This window comes from Phascolarctos cinereus, unplaced genomic scaffold (genome assembly GCF_003287225.1).
Source record: "Phascolarctos cinereus isolate Bilbo 61053 unplaced genomic scaffold, phaCin_HiC Scaffold_2;HRSCAF=192, whole genome shotgun sequence".
Classification (NCBI taxonomy): domain Eukaryota; kingdom Metazoa; phylum Chordata; class Mammalia; order Diprotodontia; family Phascolarctidae; genus Phascolarctos; species Phascolarctos cinereus.
The window spans coordinates 76,371,277-76,385,493 of NW_027555625.1; the positions used below are offsets into that span (position 1 = coordinate 76,371,277).

General features: G+C 38.3%; 1 protein-coding gene across 1 annotated transcript; it reads left to right on the forward strand.

Moving 5' to 3' along the window:
* Positions 1-11,848: 11,848 nt before the first annotated feature.
* LOC110193244 (olfactory receptor-like protein DTMT) lies at positions 11,849-12,812 on the forward strand. Its single transcript, XM_020964916.1, is given in 3 exon segments — positions 11,849-12,125; positions 12,128-12,592; positions 12,595-12,812. Coding segments are annotated over 3 exon segments (960 nt in total).
* The last annotated feature ends 1,405 nt before the right edge of the window (positions 12,813-14,217 follow it).

Here is a 14,217-nt window from a genome sequence, read left to right on the forward strand (position 1 = left end):
GATGATCCTCTGGAGAAGGAAACAGCAAACCACTCCAGTATCTTTGTCAAGAAAACCCCATGGGTGGTATTAAAATGATAGAAGATATGACACTGGAAGATGAGCCCCTCAGGTTGGAAGGTGTCCCCCACACTACTGGGGAAAAGTGGAAGACAACTACAAGTAGCTCCAGAAAGAATAAAGCAGCTGGGCCAAAGCCAAAAGGATGCTGCAATTGTGTTTGGAGACCAAAGAAAAGTTTGATGCTGTAAAGATAAATATTACATAGGAAACTGGAATGTAAGCTCTATGAACCAACATAAGCTGGATGTGGTCAAAAAGGAGATGGAAAGATTAAATATCTGCATCTGGAGAGTCAGTGAACTTAAATGGATGGGAATGGGTGAATTTAATTCAGGTGATCATTACATATACAACTGTAGACAAGAATTCCTTAGAAGAAATGGAGTGGTTCTTATAGTCAATAAAATGACAAGAAAAGCAGTAGTTGGGTACAATCTCAAATAAATCAAATGATATTTGTTTGAATCCAAGGCAAACTACCCAACATCACAGTAATACAAGTCTATGCTCCAACCACTGATGCTGAAGAAACCTAAGTTGCTCAGTTATATGAAAAGCTACATCTTCTAGAAATAATACCCCCAAAAAAGATTGGAATGCTAAAGAAGGAAATCAAAAGCTAATTGGAATAACAGGCAAGTTTTGCCTTGAAATACAAAATGAAGCAGGGCAGAAACTAATAGAGTTTTGTCAAAATAACTCACTGATCATAGTAAATATTCTTTTTCAATAATCCAAAAGGTGACTCTATACAGGGACATCACCAGATGGTCAATATCAAAATAAAATGGATTATATACTTTGCAGCCGAAAGTGGAGAAGCTCTACACAGTTGGTTAAAACAAGACCTGGAGCTTACTGTGGCTCAGATCATAAGCTTATTATTGAAAAATTCAGACTTAAATTGAAGAAAGTAGAGTAAAAACCATCAGACCATATAGGTATGACCTAAATAACATCCCTTATGAATATGAAATGAAAATTATGAATAAATTTAAGGGATTAGATCTGGTAGATAGAGTGCCTGAAGAACCATGGACAGAGGTTGAAATATTGCATAGGAGGCAACAAGAAAAAACATTCCAAAGAAAAAGAAGAGCAAGAAAGCAAAATGGCTTTATGATGAGGCTTTACAAATAGCTGAGGAAAGAAGGAAAGGGAAAGGGGAAAATACACCCAACTGAATGCAGAATTCCAATGAATAGCAAGGAGAAATAAGATTTTCTTAAATGAGCAATGCAAAGAAATGGGGAAAAAAAGAACAACAGGATGAGAAAGATGAGATCTCTTAAAGAAAATTAGAGATATCAAGGGAACATTTCATGTAAAAATGGACATGATAAAAGACAAAAGGCATGGAGACTTACCAGAAGTAGAAAAGATTAAGACCAGGTGGCAAGAATATATAAAAGAACTATACGAAAAAAGATCTTAACATCACTGATAACCATGATGGTATGGTTACTGATCTAGAGCTAGACATCCTAGAAAATGAAGTCAAGTGAGCTTTAGGAAGAATTGCTAACAATAAGGCTAGTGGAGGTGATAGAATTCTAACTGAGTTATTTAAAATACTAAAAGATGATACTGTTAAAGTGCTCTACTCAATGTACCAGCAAACTTGGAAAACACAACAGTGGCCACTGGATTGGGAAAGATTTGTTTACATCCCAGTCCTAAAGAAGGGCAATGACAAAGAATGTTCAAATTACCAAATAGCACTCATTTCGCATGCCAGCAAGGTTATGCTTAATATTCTGCAAACTAGGCTTCAGTAATATGTGAACTGAGAACTACCAGAAGTGCAGGCTGGTTTTCAAAGAAGCAGAGGAACCTGAGACCAAACTGCAAACATTCACCATATCATGGAGAAAGCAATGGAGTTCCAGAAAATATCTACTTTTGCTTCATTGACTACACTAAAGCTTTTGACTATGTGGATCACAAAAAAATGTGGCAAGTCCTCAAAGATATGGGAGTATCAGATCATCTTGTTTCCTAAGGAACCTGTATGTGGGTCAAGAAGAAAAAGTTACAACCAAACATAAAACAATTGATTGGTTTAAAATTGAGAAAGGAGTATGACAAGACTATATATTGTCACCTTATTTATTTAACTTATATGCAGAGTACATCATGTGAAATGCCAGACTAGATCAATCAAATGCTGAAATTAAGGTTGTCAAGAGAAATATCAACAATCTCAGATATGTACACAATGCCACTCTGATGCAGAAAGTGAAGAAGAATTAAGAAGCTTCTTGATGAGGGTAAAAGGGAGAGAATAAAAACTGGCTTGAAGCTTAACATAAAAAAAAAAACTAAGATCTTGACAACTGATCTCATCACTTACTGGCAAATACAGGAAGAAGAAATGGAAGCAGCATCAGATTTTATATTCTTGGTCTCAAAGATCACTGCAGATGGCAACTGCAGCCATTAAATTAAAAGACATTTCCTCCTTGGCAGAAAAGCTATGGCAAATCTGTACAGCATACTAAAAAGCAGAGACATCACCTTAGTGACAAGGGTCTGTATAGTCGAAGCTATGGTTTTTTCCAGTAGTGAGAGTTGGACTACAGGGAAAGCTGAGTGCCATAGAATTGATGCTTCTGAATTGGCGGTGGAGAAGACTTGAGAGTCACTTAGACAGCAAGGAGATCAAATCAGTCAATACTGTAAGAAATAGACTATTCACTAAAAGGTCAAATACCAAAGCTGAGGCTTAAATACTTTGGCTATATAATAAGAAGAAATAACTCATTGGAAAAGACCCTGATGTCAGAAAAATTGAAAGCTAAAGAAGAAGGGGACAGCAGAGGGTGAAATGGCTAAATAGTTTCATGGAAGCAATGAACATGAGCTTAGAAATACTTTAGGATATAGTAGAGAATAGAGGAAACTTGCATGCTATAGTCCATGGGATCATGAAGAATTGGACATGACTGAACAACTGAACAACAATAAATTGTACTAGAAATGCTATTGAGAGCAATAAGACAAGAAAAAGAAATTCAAGGAATAATCACAGGCAATAAGGAAAGAAAATTATCACTTTTTACAGATGATATCATGGTTTTCTCAGAGAACCCAAGGCAACTAAAAACTTAGTCAAAACAATTAACAACTTCAGCAAAGTTTCAGGGTGTAAAATAAGCCCACCCAAATAATTAGCACTTCTATATATTACCAATAAAACATAGCAGGAAGAGTCAGAAAGAGAAATTATGTTTAAAATAACTAAAGACAGTATAAAGTACTTGGAAATCTACCTGCCAAGACATACATAGGAACTATATGAACACAATTATAAAATATTTTTTCACACTAATAAAGACAGATTTAAATAATTGGAGAACTCTTCGTTGCTCATGAGTAGCCCAAACCAATACAATAAAAATGACAATACTAGCTATATTAATTTACTTATTCAGTGCCATACCAATCAATCTACCAAAAAACACTTTACAGAACTAGAAAAAAAGAATAACAAAATTCATCTGGAGGAACAAAAGTTCAAGAATATCAAGGGAATCATTTTTAATGGGAAAGAAAGGGGCCTAGCAATACCAGATCTCAAGCTATACTACAAGACTATAATCATCAAAACAATTTATTACTGGTTGAGGTTGATCAGTGGAACAGATTAGCTACACAATATAAAGAAGAAAATGGACATAATAATCTAGTGTTTGGTAAACCCAAAGATCTCAGCTATTGGGGTAAGCAGTATTATTTGAAGAAAAAAACTATTGGGAAAACTAGAAAATAGTCTTGCTAAAACTAGGCTTTGAGCAACATCTTATATTGTATGATAGGATAAACTCAAAATGGGTACATGGGGAAATAAAGGGTGATATTATAAGTAAGTTAATAGAGCATGGAGGAAATTACCTATCAGATCTGCAGGTAAGAGAGGAGTTCATGAGGTACAAAGCAGGTAAAATGGGTAATTTTTATCACATAAAATTAAAAGGTTTGGGCACACAAAAAGAAACAATGGAGCTAAAATTAGAAGAAAAGCAAAAGACTGTGAAAAATTATTACAGCAAATTTCTCTGATAAAAGTCTCATTCCTAAAATATATAGGGAACCAAGTCAAATTTACAAGAATAAAAACCATTCTGCAAATGATAAATGTTCAAAGGATATGAATTGGCAGTTTTCAGAGAAAGAAATCGAAGCTATCAGTAGCCAAAGGGGAAAAAAATGCCTTAAATCACTAATAACCAGAAAAATTCACAATAAAACAACTCTGCGTCCAGCTAAGGCAGATAGCTGGTACAGTGGATGGAGCTCTGGGCCTGGAGTCAGGAAAACTGGAGGTCAAACCTGGCCTCACTTGCTAGCTTGTGACCCTAGGAAGTCACTTCACCCTGTTTGCCTCAGCTCCTCATCTGAGCTGGAGAAAGACACGGCAACCCATTCCAGTAGCTTTACCAAGAAAACCCCAAATGGAGTCATGAAGAGTCAGACACAATTGAAACAGCTGAAAAACAACCACCTTACACCCATCAGATTGACTAAGGTGACAAAAAAGGAAAATGACAAATGCTGGAGGAAATGTGGGAAAATAGGTACACTATGAGTATACTATTAGTGGAGTTGCGGATGAGTCCAACCATTCTAGAAATCAGTTCGGAACTATGCCCCAAAAGCTATTACCCTTTCACCCAGAAATACCACTATGAGATCTGTTCCTCAAAAAGATCAAAGAAAAGGACCCATACATGTAAAAATTATTATGGAGGCTTTTTGTGGTAGTGAAGAACTGGAAACTGAGAGAATACCCATCAACTGGAGGTTGGCTAGACAAGTTATGGTATATTAATGTGATGGAACACTACGCTGTAAGAAATGGTGAAAGGATGGTTTCAGAAAGAATCTGGAAAGGCTTGTATGAATTGATGCAAACTAAAGTGAACAGAACCATTTAGAACAATTTATACAGTAGAAACAGATTAACTACAGATTAAGTAGAAATATACTTTTTAAAACTTAGTAACTGATCAACACAATGTCCAATCACAATTCCAAAGAACTCATGACAAAATATGCTAGGTACCTCCAGACAGGGAGCTGATAGACTCAAGGGGCAGATTAATGTATATGTTTTCATCATTCTTTTCTTGCTTTTGCTTTTGAAACATGGTTAATGTGGACATATGTTTTGTGACTATACACATTTGTAATGATTTGGGGTTTTTTCTTGCCTTCTCAATAGGTGGAGGGGGAGAAAGAAGGGAGAGAATTTGGAAAAGAATTTGGAAACTTTTTTGAAAAATGAATTTTAATTTAAATTGAATTATTAGGATACCTTCTAAAGAAAAAGAAGGAGCAAAAGATATAATGACAGATCTTGGGGGGTTGACAGACTGAACAAAGAGAGATGATTCACAAAAACTATCAGATAACTGTCCCTGTGAGGGTATGATCCAGAAATATAATGTGTGGTTCTGACAAAAAGTACTACTATACTACAAATAAGAAGATGATCAGAATAGAGGATACTTTCTAAGCCCCAAAGGAACAGTGAGAGTGTAAACACTTCTCCAAACACTTACGAAATCTGGCCCAGAAAGATCATCTGGCTGGGGGACAGAGGAAGGGAATTGGAACACAACAAAATCCTCACATTTGTCACTAATGAATTTCTCAGGGACCTAAGATCTCCAGGGCCTAGAACACTGAAGAAAGGGAGAGACCCAGGGAAAAGGCAAGGAATCATGTAGGTAGCAGAGAAGAGAGCAAGAATAAGGAACAATATCCTAGAACCCCACTCAGGCTATCCAGGTAAGTTGAGAAGCTGGGAATTGTACTGTCTAAATTCCTGACTCCATAACATGTTATTATTCCTGATCTATCTGAAGTCTGTTCTTTTATTTCCAAAGGCACTAATGTACACACACACACACACACACACACACACACACACACCCTTCACATGGCTCCATATTGCCTCTAGGATAAAATATAAGTTATTTATTCTGATGTTCAAGGCCTTCCACCACTTGGTTCCAAACTGTTTTTCCAGATTAACTTCACACTACCTGCCTTCACACATTCAATGCTCCAGTCACACTGACCAATAGCTACTCCTCAAACTCAACATTCTGTCTCCTACCTCCATGCACTCTTACAAGCCATTTCCTATTCCTTGAATGCCCTCTCTCCACATCTTTACCTGGTTGAATCCTTATTACTCTTCAAAATTCTAGTCAGGCACCAATTTCTCCAAGAATAGTCGCCTAATGCTGCAGATATAAGTGCATCCTCCTACCTCAAATTCCTTTCCATTATAACTGACACATATAAATATGGAATGCAATCTCTTTGAGGCAAGGAATTTTGTCTTTAGGCCTAATGTATTGAATGCAGATAGCAGATGCTTGATAAATATTTATTGAACTAAAATAAATTGAAATTTTCCTCTGAATGGAATCACTAACCCAAGACCATTCTGGGTGACTTCTTTTTCCCTCTTGCTTTCATCCTCTCTGGTTTTTTTTTTATCACCACCACTACCACCCCTGTCTCTCACAATTCAAGTTCTGAAAAAGGAGTGCCTGACTTCAGTGAAGAGTACAGATCAGGGGATAGAGAGAGGGAAGAAAGAGGGGAAATTAATGTCTTGCTCTAGGTCTTTAGCAGCAAACCCTCAATGGGGGAAGTCATCTACACAAGGATCCACAGCATGAAACTGAAATCAAATGCCATGCTTCATCACAGACCAGTCACCATAATGACTTCTCTGAAGTCAATTCAATCAGGAAATTGAAATTCATATTATAATAATAAGGATAAATACCTAACATTTATATAGTCCCTACTATGTGCCAGGCACCATGCTAAGCACTTTCCAATGATTCTCTTATTGGATCCTTGCAATACCCACAGGAGGTAGGTGCTATTATTATCCCTATTTGATAGATGAGAAATATGAGGCAAACAGAGGTTAAATGATTTGGTCATCAAAGGTCACACAGCTACTAAGTGTCTGGGAATAGATTTAGATTAGATTAGATTTAGATTTTAAGTTAGATGAGAGATGTCAAGTTCATGACAGAGGCATGTAACCCACAATACTCCCAGTGGGACCCAAAACAGATTAAAGTGTAATTGGAAAATGTTTATCAAAGTAAATAAAAATACAATAAAACAGATAATTTTAATTTGTGGTTTTCTAAGTCAATGTGCAGCCCACAGGGATTCATTTCTATTTGAGTTTGACCCCACTGTATTATATAATACACTTATCTAGGTTCAGAATTCATCATCTCAGTAGATCCAAAGAGTGCCCACTGACGAACCAATCCCAACCCAGAGGGCAGTACCTCAGCATCCTTTCTTTGGCCCTGTTCTTTCAACACTTTTATCATTGACATGAATGAAGACATAGGATGTTTTTTGAATCTAAAATGTCTCAATAGGCTATAAGAGTGACCTAAAACAATAATATGAAGTTTAATAGGGATAAATGTTTTGTATGTTGGTTCAAAACATCAACTGCATAGGCTACAGATATGCATTAGGGAAAACAGAGATAGAAAGTACATCATGTGCTAAAGACCTTAGGATTTTATGTGACTGCAAGCATTTATTCATATGAATACATTGTAAAGTCACATAAAAATGAATGTAATCTTGCTCTATCATTGACATAAGCATAGTATCAAGAGTAATGAGCATTGTGGTCCCACAGTTTTTTACTTGATCAGACAACATCTATAGTATTCGGGTTATATCTGGAAGTTGTGTTAAAGAGAAAGACAGTGACAAACTACATAATGTCCAGAGAAGAGAGGCAAAGATGGTGAGCAAAATTTAAAATATGCAATGTCACAAAATCACAGAATTTCTGACTTATAAGGCATTTCAGAGCACATCTAGTGAAATTCATAACTGTTCGTAAATTCCTTTCACAATATCCCCAAAAGATGTCCTTCATTTGAAAACCTTTAAAGAAAGGATTTGAAACCAGAACCATTGACTCCACATTCATTGCTCCTTCCATTATAACGTATAGTCTAGCTGGCTCATTTGAAGATGCCAGATATATTTAGTCTAGAAAAGAGATGCATCATTTAGGTGATAGGAGAACTAGATTACTTCTTTTAACAAATATTTTAGAGATTGTGCTGTGTTGAGGTATTTAACTTCTGATTTAGCCCACAGTATAAAATCAGAACCAATGAGTGAAAATTACAAAGAGATATATTTTGGCTCAAAAGAAGAACAACTTTTTAACCTATTATAGCTGCCCAGAAATGGTATGAGTTATATTAGGGGACTGTGCATGTTCACCAGAAAACTGAGATAAACAGGGTTAAGTGACTTGCCCTGGGACACATAGCTAGTAAGTATCTGAGGCCAAATTTGAACTCAGGTCTTCATGACTCCAGACCTGGCACTCTATCCACTGAATGATCTAGCTGACATATTAGTTACCTGCTTAAGACTTTAAGTCTTCCCAACCAAGTAATTCATTCCTCCACTAAATTCCTAAAACACGTAATTGCGTTTAACTTTCATTTAGCAATTCTTTAAGTACAATTTTATTTAAAAGTCTCTTCTTAAGTCACTGTTTGGATTAAGAATTTACCATCAATCAATTGACAGGCATTTATCAAGCATTCACTAAGGTCCAGGCACTGCACAAAGAACTGGGTATACAAAGAAAAAAAAAACCTGCTCTTAAAGAACTTACGTTCTAGTGGGGGAGACAGCATGTGCACATATAGGCATCCACAAGATATATATTAAGTAAATAAAAATAACTAGATGGGAAATCACCAGTAACTGGTGATACCAGTGATGGAACAAACAATGGAGCAGCTGTCTTTGAATGATAGCAAGCTCCTCAACCCTGGAATCTTTCAAGAATGTTCAGAGGACCATTTGTCAGACATGTTGCAAAGGAGATTCCTGCTCAGGTATGAGTTAGACTAGATGAACACTTAGGTTCATTCCCCTTTTGAAATTCTGTGACTCTGATCTTGCTCTGACCACAGACAGATAAGGCATCTTGGAGGAAACGCACAAGGCATTTGCTTTTCTACTTCCTCACTTAAAAATACTCTGTTCTCAGTTGGTTGTTTGGTTGGTTGTTGTCCTTTATTCTTTGTTTTTGGCTAGGAAATTGGGGTAAGTGACTTGCTCCAGGTCACACAGCTAGTAAGTGTTATGTCTGAGGCCGGATTTGAACTCAGGTCCTCCTGAATCCAGGGCCAGTGTCCTTCATTCTTGAAGTGGACCAAAGTGACATCACTATGTTAGAATCAAGTTACAGTGTATCCAACTGTCTGATCAGACCAATACGACCTCAGAAGGCTCTACCACAGGTCAGACGCAAATAGTCAATAGAACATTTAGGGTGGATTCTCTAAATTTGTGCACCTCGTGTTTCTTTTGAACTACTTCAATTCCACTTTGCTCATAGAGCACAGCACCTTTTTCTTTGCACAATCAAATCTAAAGTCCTTCAGAGAGACCTAGAGAGTGTCCTTGCATTGCTTCTTCTGACTGCAATGTGAGCACTTGATTCGTATGAGTTCTCTATAAAACAGTCTTTTAAGCAAGCATAAGTTTGGCATTCAAACAACATAGCCAGCCCCTTGGAGCTGCACTCTCTGCAGTAGAGTTTGAATGCTTGGCAGGTTAGCCCAAGAAAAGACCTCAGTTTCTGGTACCTTATTCTGCCAGACGATTTTTAGAATCTTTCTAAGACAATTCAAATGGAAGTCATTCAGTTTCCTGGCATGGCACTGGTATACTGTCCATGTTTCATGGGCATACAACAATGAGGTCAGCACAACAGCTCTGCAGACCTTCAGTTTGGTAGTCTAATACCTCTTCTCTCCCATACTTTCCTTTGGAGGCTCCCAGACACTAAGCTAGCTCTGGCAAAGGTTGGATCAACCTTAAAATCTATGCGCATATCCCCAGAAAGTATACTGCCAAGGTAACTGAACTTATCCACAGCAGTCAAAATCTGTTAGTCTTGTTTCACTCATGGCTGCTATTTGGATGTGATACCAGCTGAGTTCTTTCACAACAAGAGCTGTTCATCTTTCAGCTTGTTCTCTAATTGTCTGTATATTCCGTGTACTGATGGTGAGTGGAGTCATCTTTGAAAAGGTTTTTGTATATTTTTTGTTTTGACCACAGGGTAAGATCCCCACTTTCCTTGGTAAGTAGGCCAAGGTTGGGCAAGCAAACACTTTTAGGGCACCTTTTCTAGCCCCTTCTTTACACCAGGAAGTGAACAGCATGGTCCTTAAAAGGCTGCTCAGACACCCCAGGGGCTACCAAATCCCACTGCTGCTTTCAGTGGGAAGGTGAACCTATGGCCTAAGCCACCGTGTGCAGGGTTGTAACAATATCTCCCAGTACATCCACACCTGCTGCTTCATCACTTGCCTGTTGCCACAAGACTTTCAGAAAGGTAAAAACGGTAAGGTGATATGGGTGATGTCTTTTGATTCATGCACAAATTGGATTTAAGTGAGGCAGAGTTGCACAACGTCATTGGCCTCATTCTCTCTTCCAGAGTCATCACAGTCCAGTGGCAGGACAGAGTCAAGATGACTGATGATGATTCAAGATGTAGTGTAGGGTGTGTTCAGGCAAGACTAGTACCTCTGATGTGAGGATTGTCAAGCCCTTTTCAGGTCTGCTTTCCACATTAGTGTCTACCTAGAACTCAACTCTCACCTGTGACTCCAAGAATCTGTAGCATGTACAGCAGCCACACCCATGGTAAACCATTTTGGCAGACAGGCTACACTAGGTTGAGGGTAACCAAGGGCTCTCAAACCCATTGGTAAACTACAGGGGTGTCTACCACAAGCATGTGAAGACTTCCCCTAATGGAATAGGCAGATGAGAACAATTTCTTCCAACACCACGAAGGCAGCTGAAACAGGTGCTGTGGAGCACTTAGAGCTTTGTTAGACATCAAAGGTGCTAAGGTCGGTCATCCACTCTGCTTTCATATAACAATGAAGGTTAGCTTGGTAATACCTTTGGCAGGAAACTTTTGTCTCCCTGCTTATGCACTTGAACAAAGGTAAGTCTACTGAGGAAAAAGAGATTTCTGTACTCTTGAAAGCTATTGGCCATAGCTATTCCATCCTTCTCCTACTGTCCAGATGTACTATATTCCCAAATCATGGAGGAATTTGATTGCTAGGAAAACAAGTTAGGCTTTATCCTCTGGGAGAGAGGAACAGATTGAACATTTTGAGAAAGGATAACTTGGAAATTAGGGCCACAGAGTTAATGAAAAACATGGCAACTGTGAAGATGAGTAGCTGGAATTTGTAGAACCACAGAAGCTTAGGGCTTACAGAAGTCAGCTAATTCAATCTCTTGCCCAACATAGGAATCCCTGCTAGAGGATTTCTGACAAGTGTCCATCCAGTAGACTTGAACACTTGCTGTGACAAGAGCCCCCTGATTATCAAGTCAGGCTATTCCATTTTTGGTCAACTCCTACACAGTGACGTGAACTTTAAAAAAAGAACAGGTCAATGGAAAGAGACTTGGATTAGGATGACCAATAAGCAAGATGTCTAGGTTCTAATCCCATCTCAGCCACCAGGAGCTACATCAGATCACTTCTCCAGATACCCATTTCCTCACTTATAAAAGTTAAAAGTCAGATTAGATGATCTGTCAGGTTTCTTACAGCTCTGAAACTCTAGGAACTATGTCCCACGAGCAAGGTATATTTACTGAAATTGTTTTTCAAACAAATGATTGGGATTTTTTTGTTTTCTTTCAGATGACACAAGTTTATGATGAAAAGGGAAACCAAACTATTATCTCCGAGTTCCTTCTCCTGGGCCTGCCTATCCAATCAGAGAGGAAGGCTCCTTTCTATGCCCTCTTCCTTGCCATGTACCTCACTACAATCCTTGGAAACATGCTCATCATCCTCTTGATACATGTGGATTCCCGCCTACACACACCCATGTATCTCTTCCTCAGCAACCTGTCCTTCTCTGACATGTGCTTCTCCTCTGTGAGCATCCCCAAACTGCTGGTAAACATGCAGAGCAAAAACCAGCTATCCCCTATGCTGGCTGCCTTTCCCAGATGTACTTCTTCCTTTTCTTTGGAGACCTAGAGAGCTTCCTGCTGGTGGCCATGGCCTATGACCGCTATGTGGCCATCTGCCACCCACTGCACTACACTGTCATCATGAGCCCCAAGCTGTGCAGCTCTCTCGTGGTGCTTTCCTGGGTCCTCACTGCCTTCCATGCCTTGCTGCACACCCTGCTCATGTCCCGATTATCCTTCTGTGCCAACAACGTTATCCCCCATTTCTTCTGTGACATGTCTGCCCTGCTGAAATTGGCCTGTTCAGACACCCGGCCAAATGAGTTGGTAATCTTTGTCACGGGGGGACTGATTTTGGTTGTGCCATTCCTGCTAATTATCACATCTTATGCCCATATTATCTCTTCTATCCTCAGGGTGCCCTCTGTAAGGGGCATTCGCAAAGCCTTCTCTACCTGTGGCTCTCACTCACAGTGGTCTCTCTCTTCTATGGGACAGTCATTGGCCTCTACTTGTGCCCTTCAGCAGACAACTCCACAATAAAGGAGACAGTCATGTCAATGATGTACACTGTGGTAACACCAATGCTGAACCCCTTTATTTATAGTCTGAGGAATCAAGACATGAAAGGGGCCTTCAAAAAACTTCTGGAAGGAAGAAAACTTCCCTTCTCCCTAGGACTGTGATACTGAGGCTTCTAACACAATTCTTTACAATAACAATGAGAATGAATGGTATAATAATCATGTAGAGAGTAGAAAAATATCCAATATGGTCTCCTTGCTTTCATTTCCTCTCATTCATTTCCATATATCCTGCGCTACTAGAATACTCTTCCTTAAATTTCCCTTTCATTACACCCCTTTTACTGAAATACTGTTCAATCTTCTAAGACTGACCTCTCCTGTTTTCTCTCCCCCTGCTCCTCTACATATACTCTGTACTATAACTAGACTAGTCTCATCACAGTCCCTATTGCTATCTCTACTATCACCCACTTTCCCAGATGGAGTGCTCTTCCCTCCTTTTCTCAACATTCTCTGTCCTTTAAAGGCCAGTTCAAATCCTCCTTCATTAATATATTTTAAATCATTTTTAAAACATGTTAAATATATACTAAGTATTAGATCCTGCATTAGGCATAACTCCCTTATGTCTTCTCAACTATCCCTGACTGAAGTTATTTATCCCTTCTCCAAATTCGTAAATCGCTAAATTGTCTACTTTAACAATTATTTATGTACAAACTTAATGATGCAAATATAATTCTACTTGGATATGAGAATATTATAATGTTTTTGGTTTTGCTTTTGTTTTTTGGTTATGGAAGGGAATTCTTAACTAAAACAGTTTAATTTAAACATTATTATTCAACATACCATGCCCAAGACAACTCTCTAAAAGCCTAAGTTTCAACTTTTCTTCATTGGTTGAGGGAATTTCCACATCATGAATTCCACCATATCATGGAATCATAGAACTAAATTCACTTTTCACTAAAATACTTCAGAAGCAGCTTATAAATATCATTAAAGAAACATGCGATCAGACAAGAAAATGTAATCATGTAGCAAAAGAGAAGAAATGAATAGTGTATGTGTGTGCGTACATGCATGCACACTCCATTGGTACATCTATAATGTTCAGAAATCTAAAGAAAGGCTCTCAAAATATTGGGTGAGCTTCCTTGCAAGGGAATTACAGAAAGACATAGACAGGGATTGTACTGGATAAAAAAGTATGTTCAGGCAGGTTGGATGGATGTTGGTGGTGCCCAGACTACGTTATGTGATGGTTGAAGGAATAGAGGATATTAAAGTTGGAGAAGACTTAAAGAAGAAGTGGTGAGATAATATCTACCTTCAAATATTTAAAGGATTTCCACAGAAGAAAGGGATCAGATTTCTTCTGTTTGGCTCCAGCTTACAGAATTAGGGCCACAGAATGGAAGAAAGATTTAGACTCTATGTAAGAAGTTTTCAGCAATAAGAAGCACCCAAAAATGGAAAGGATTGCCTGGAAGTAAATTAATTCTTTAGCACTCTAGGTGTCTAAGAGGCAAACTAATCACCTGTTATTTCCCAAGCTAGA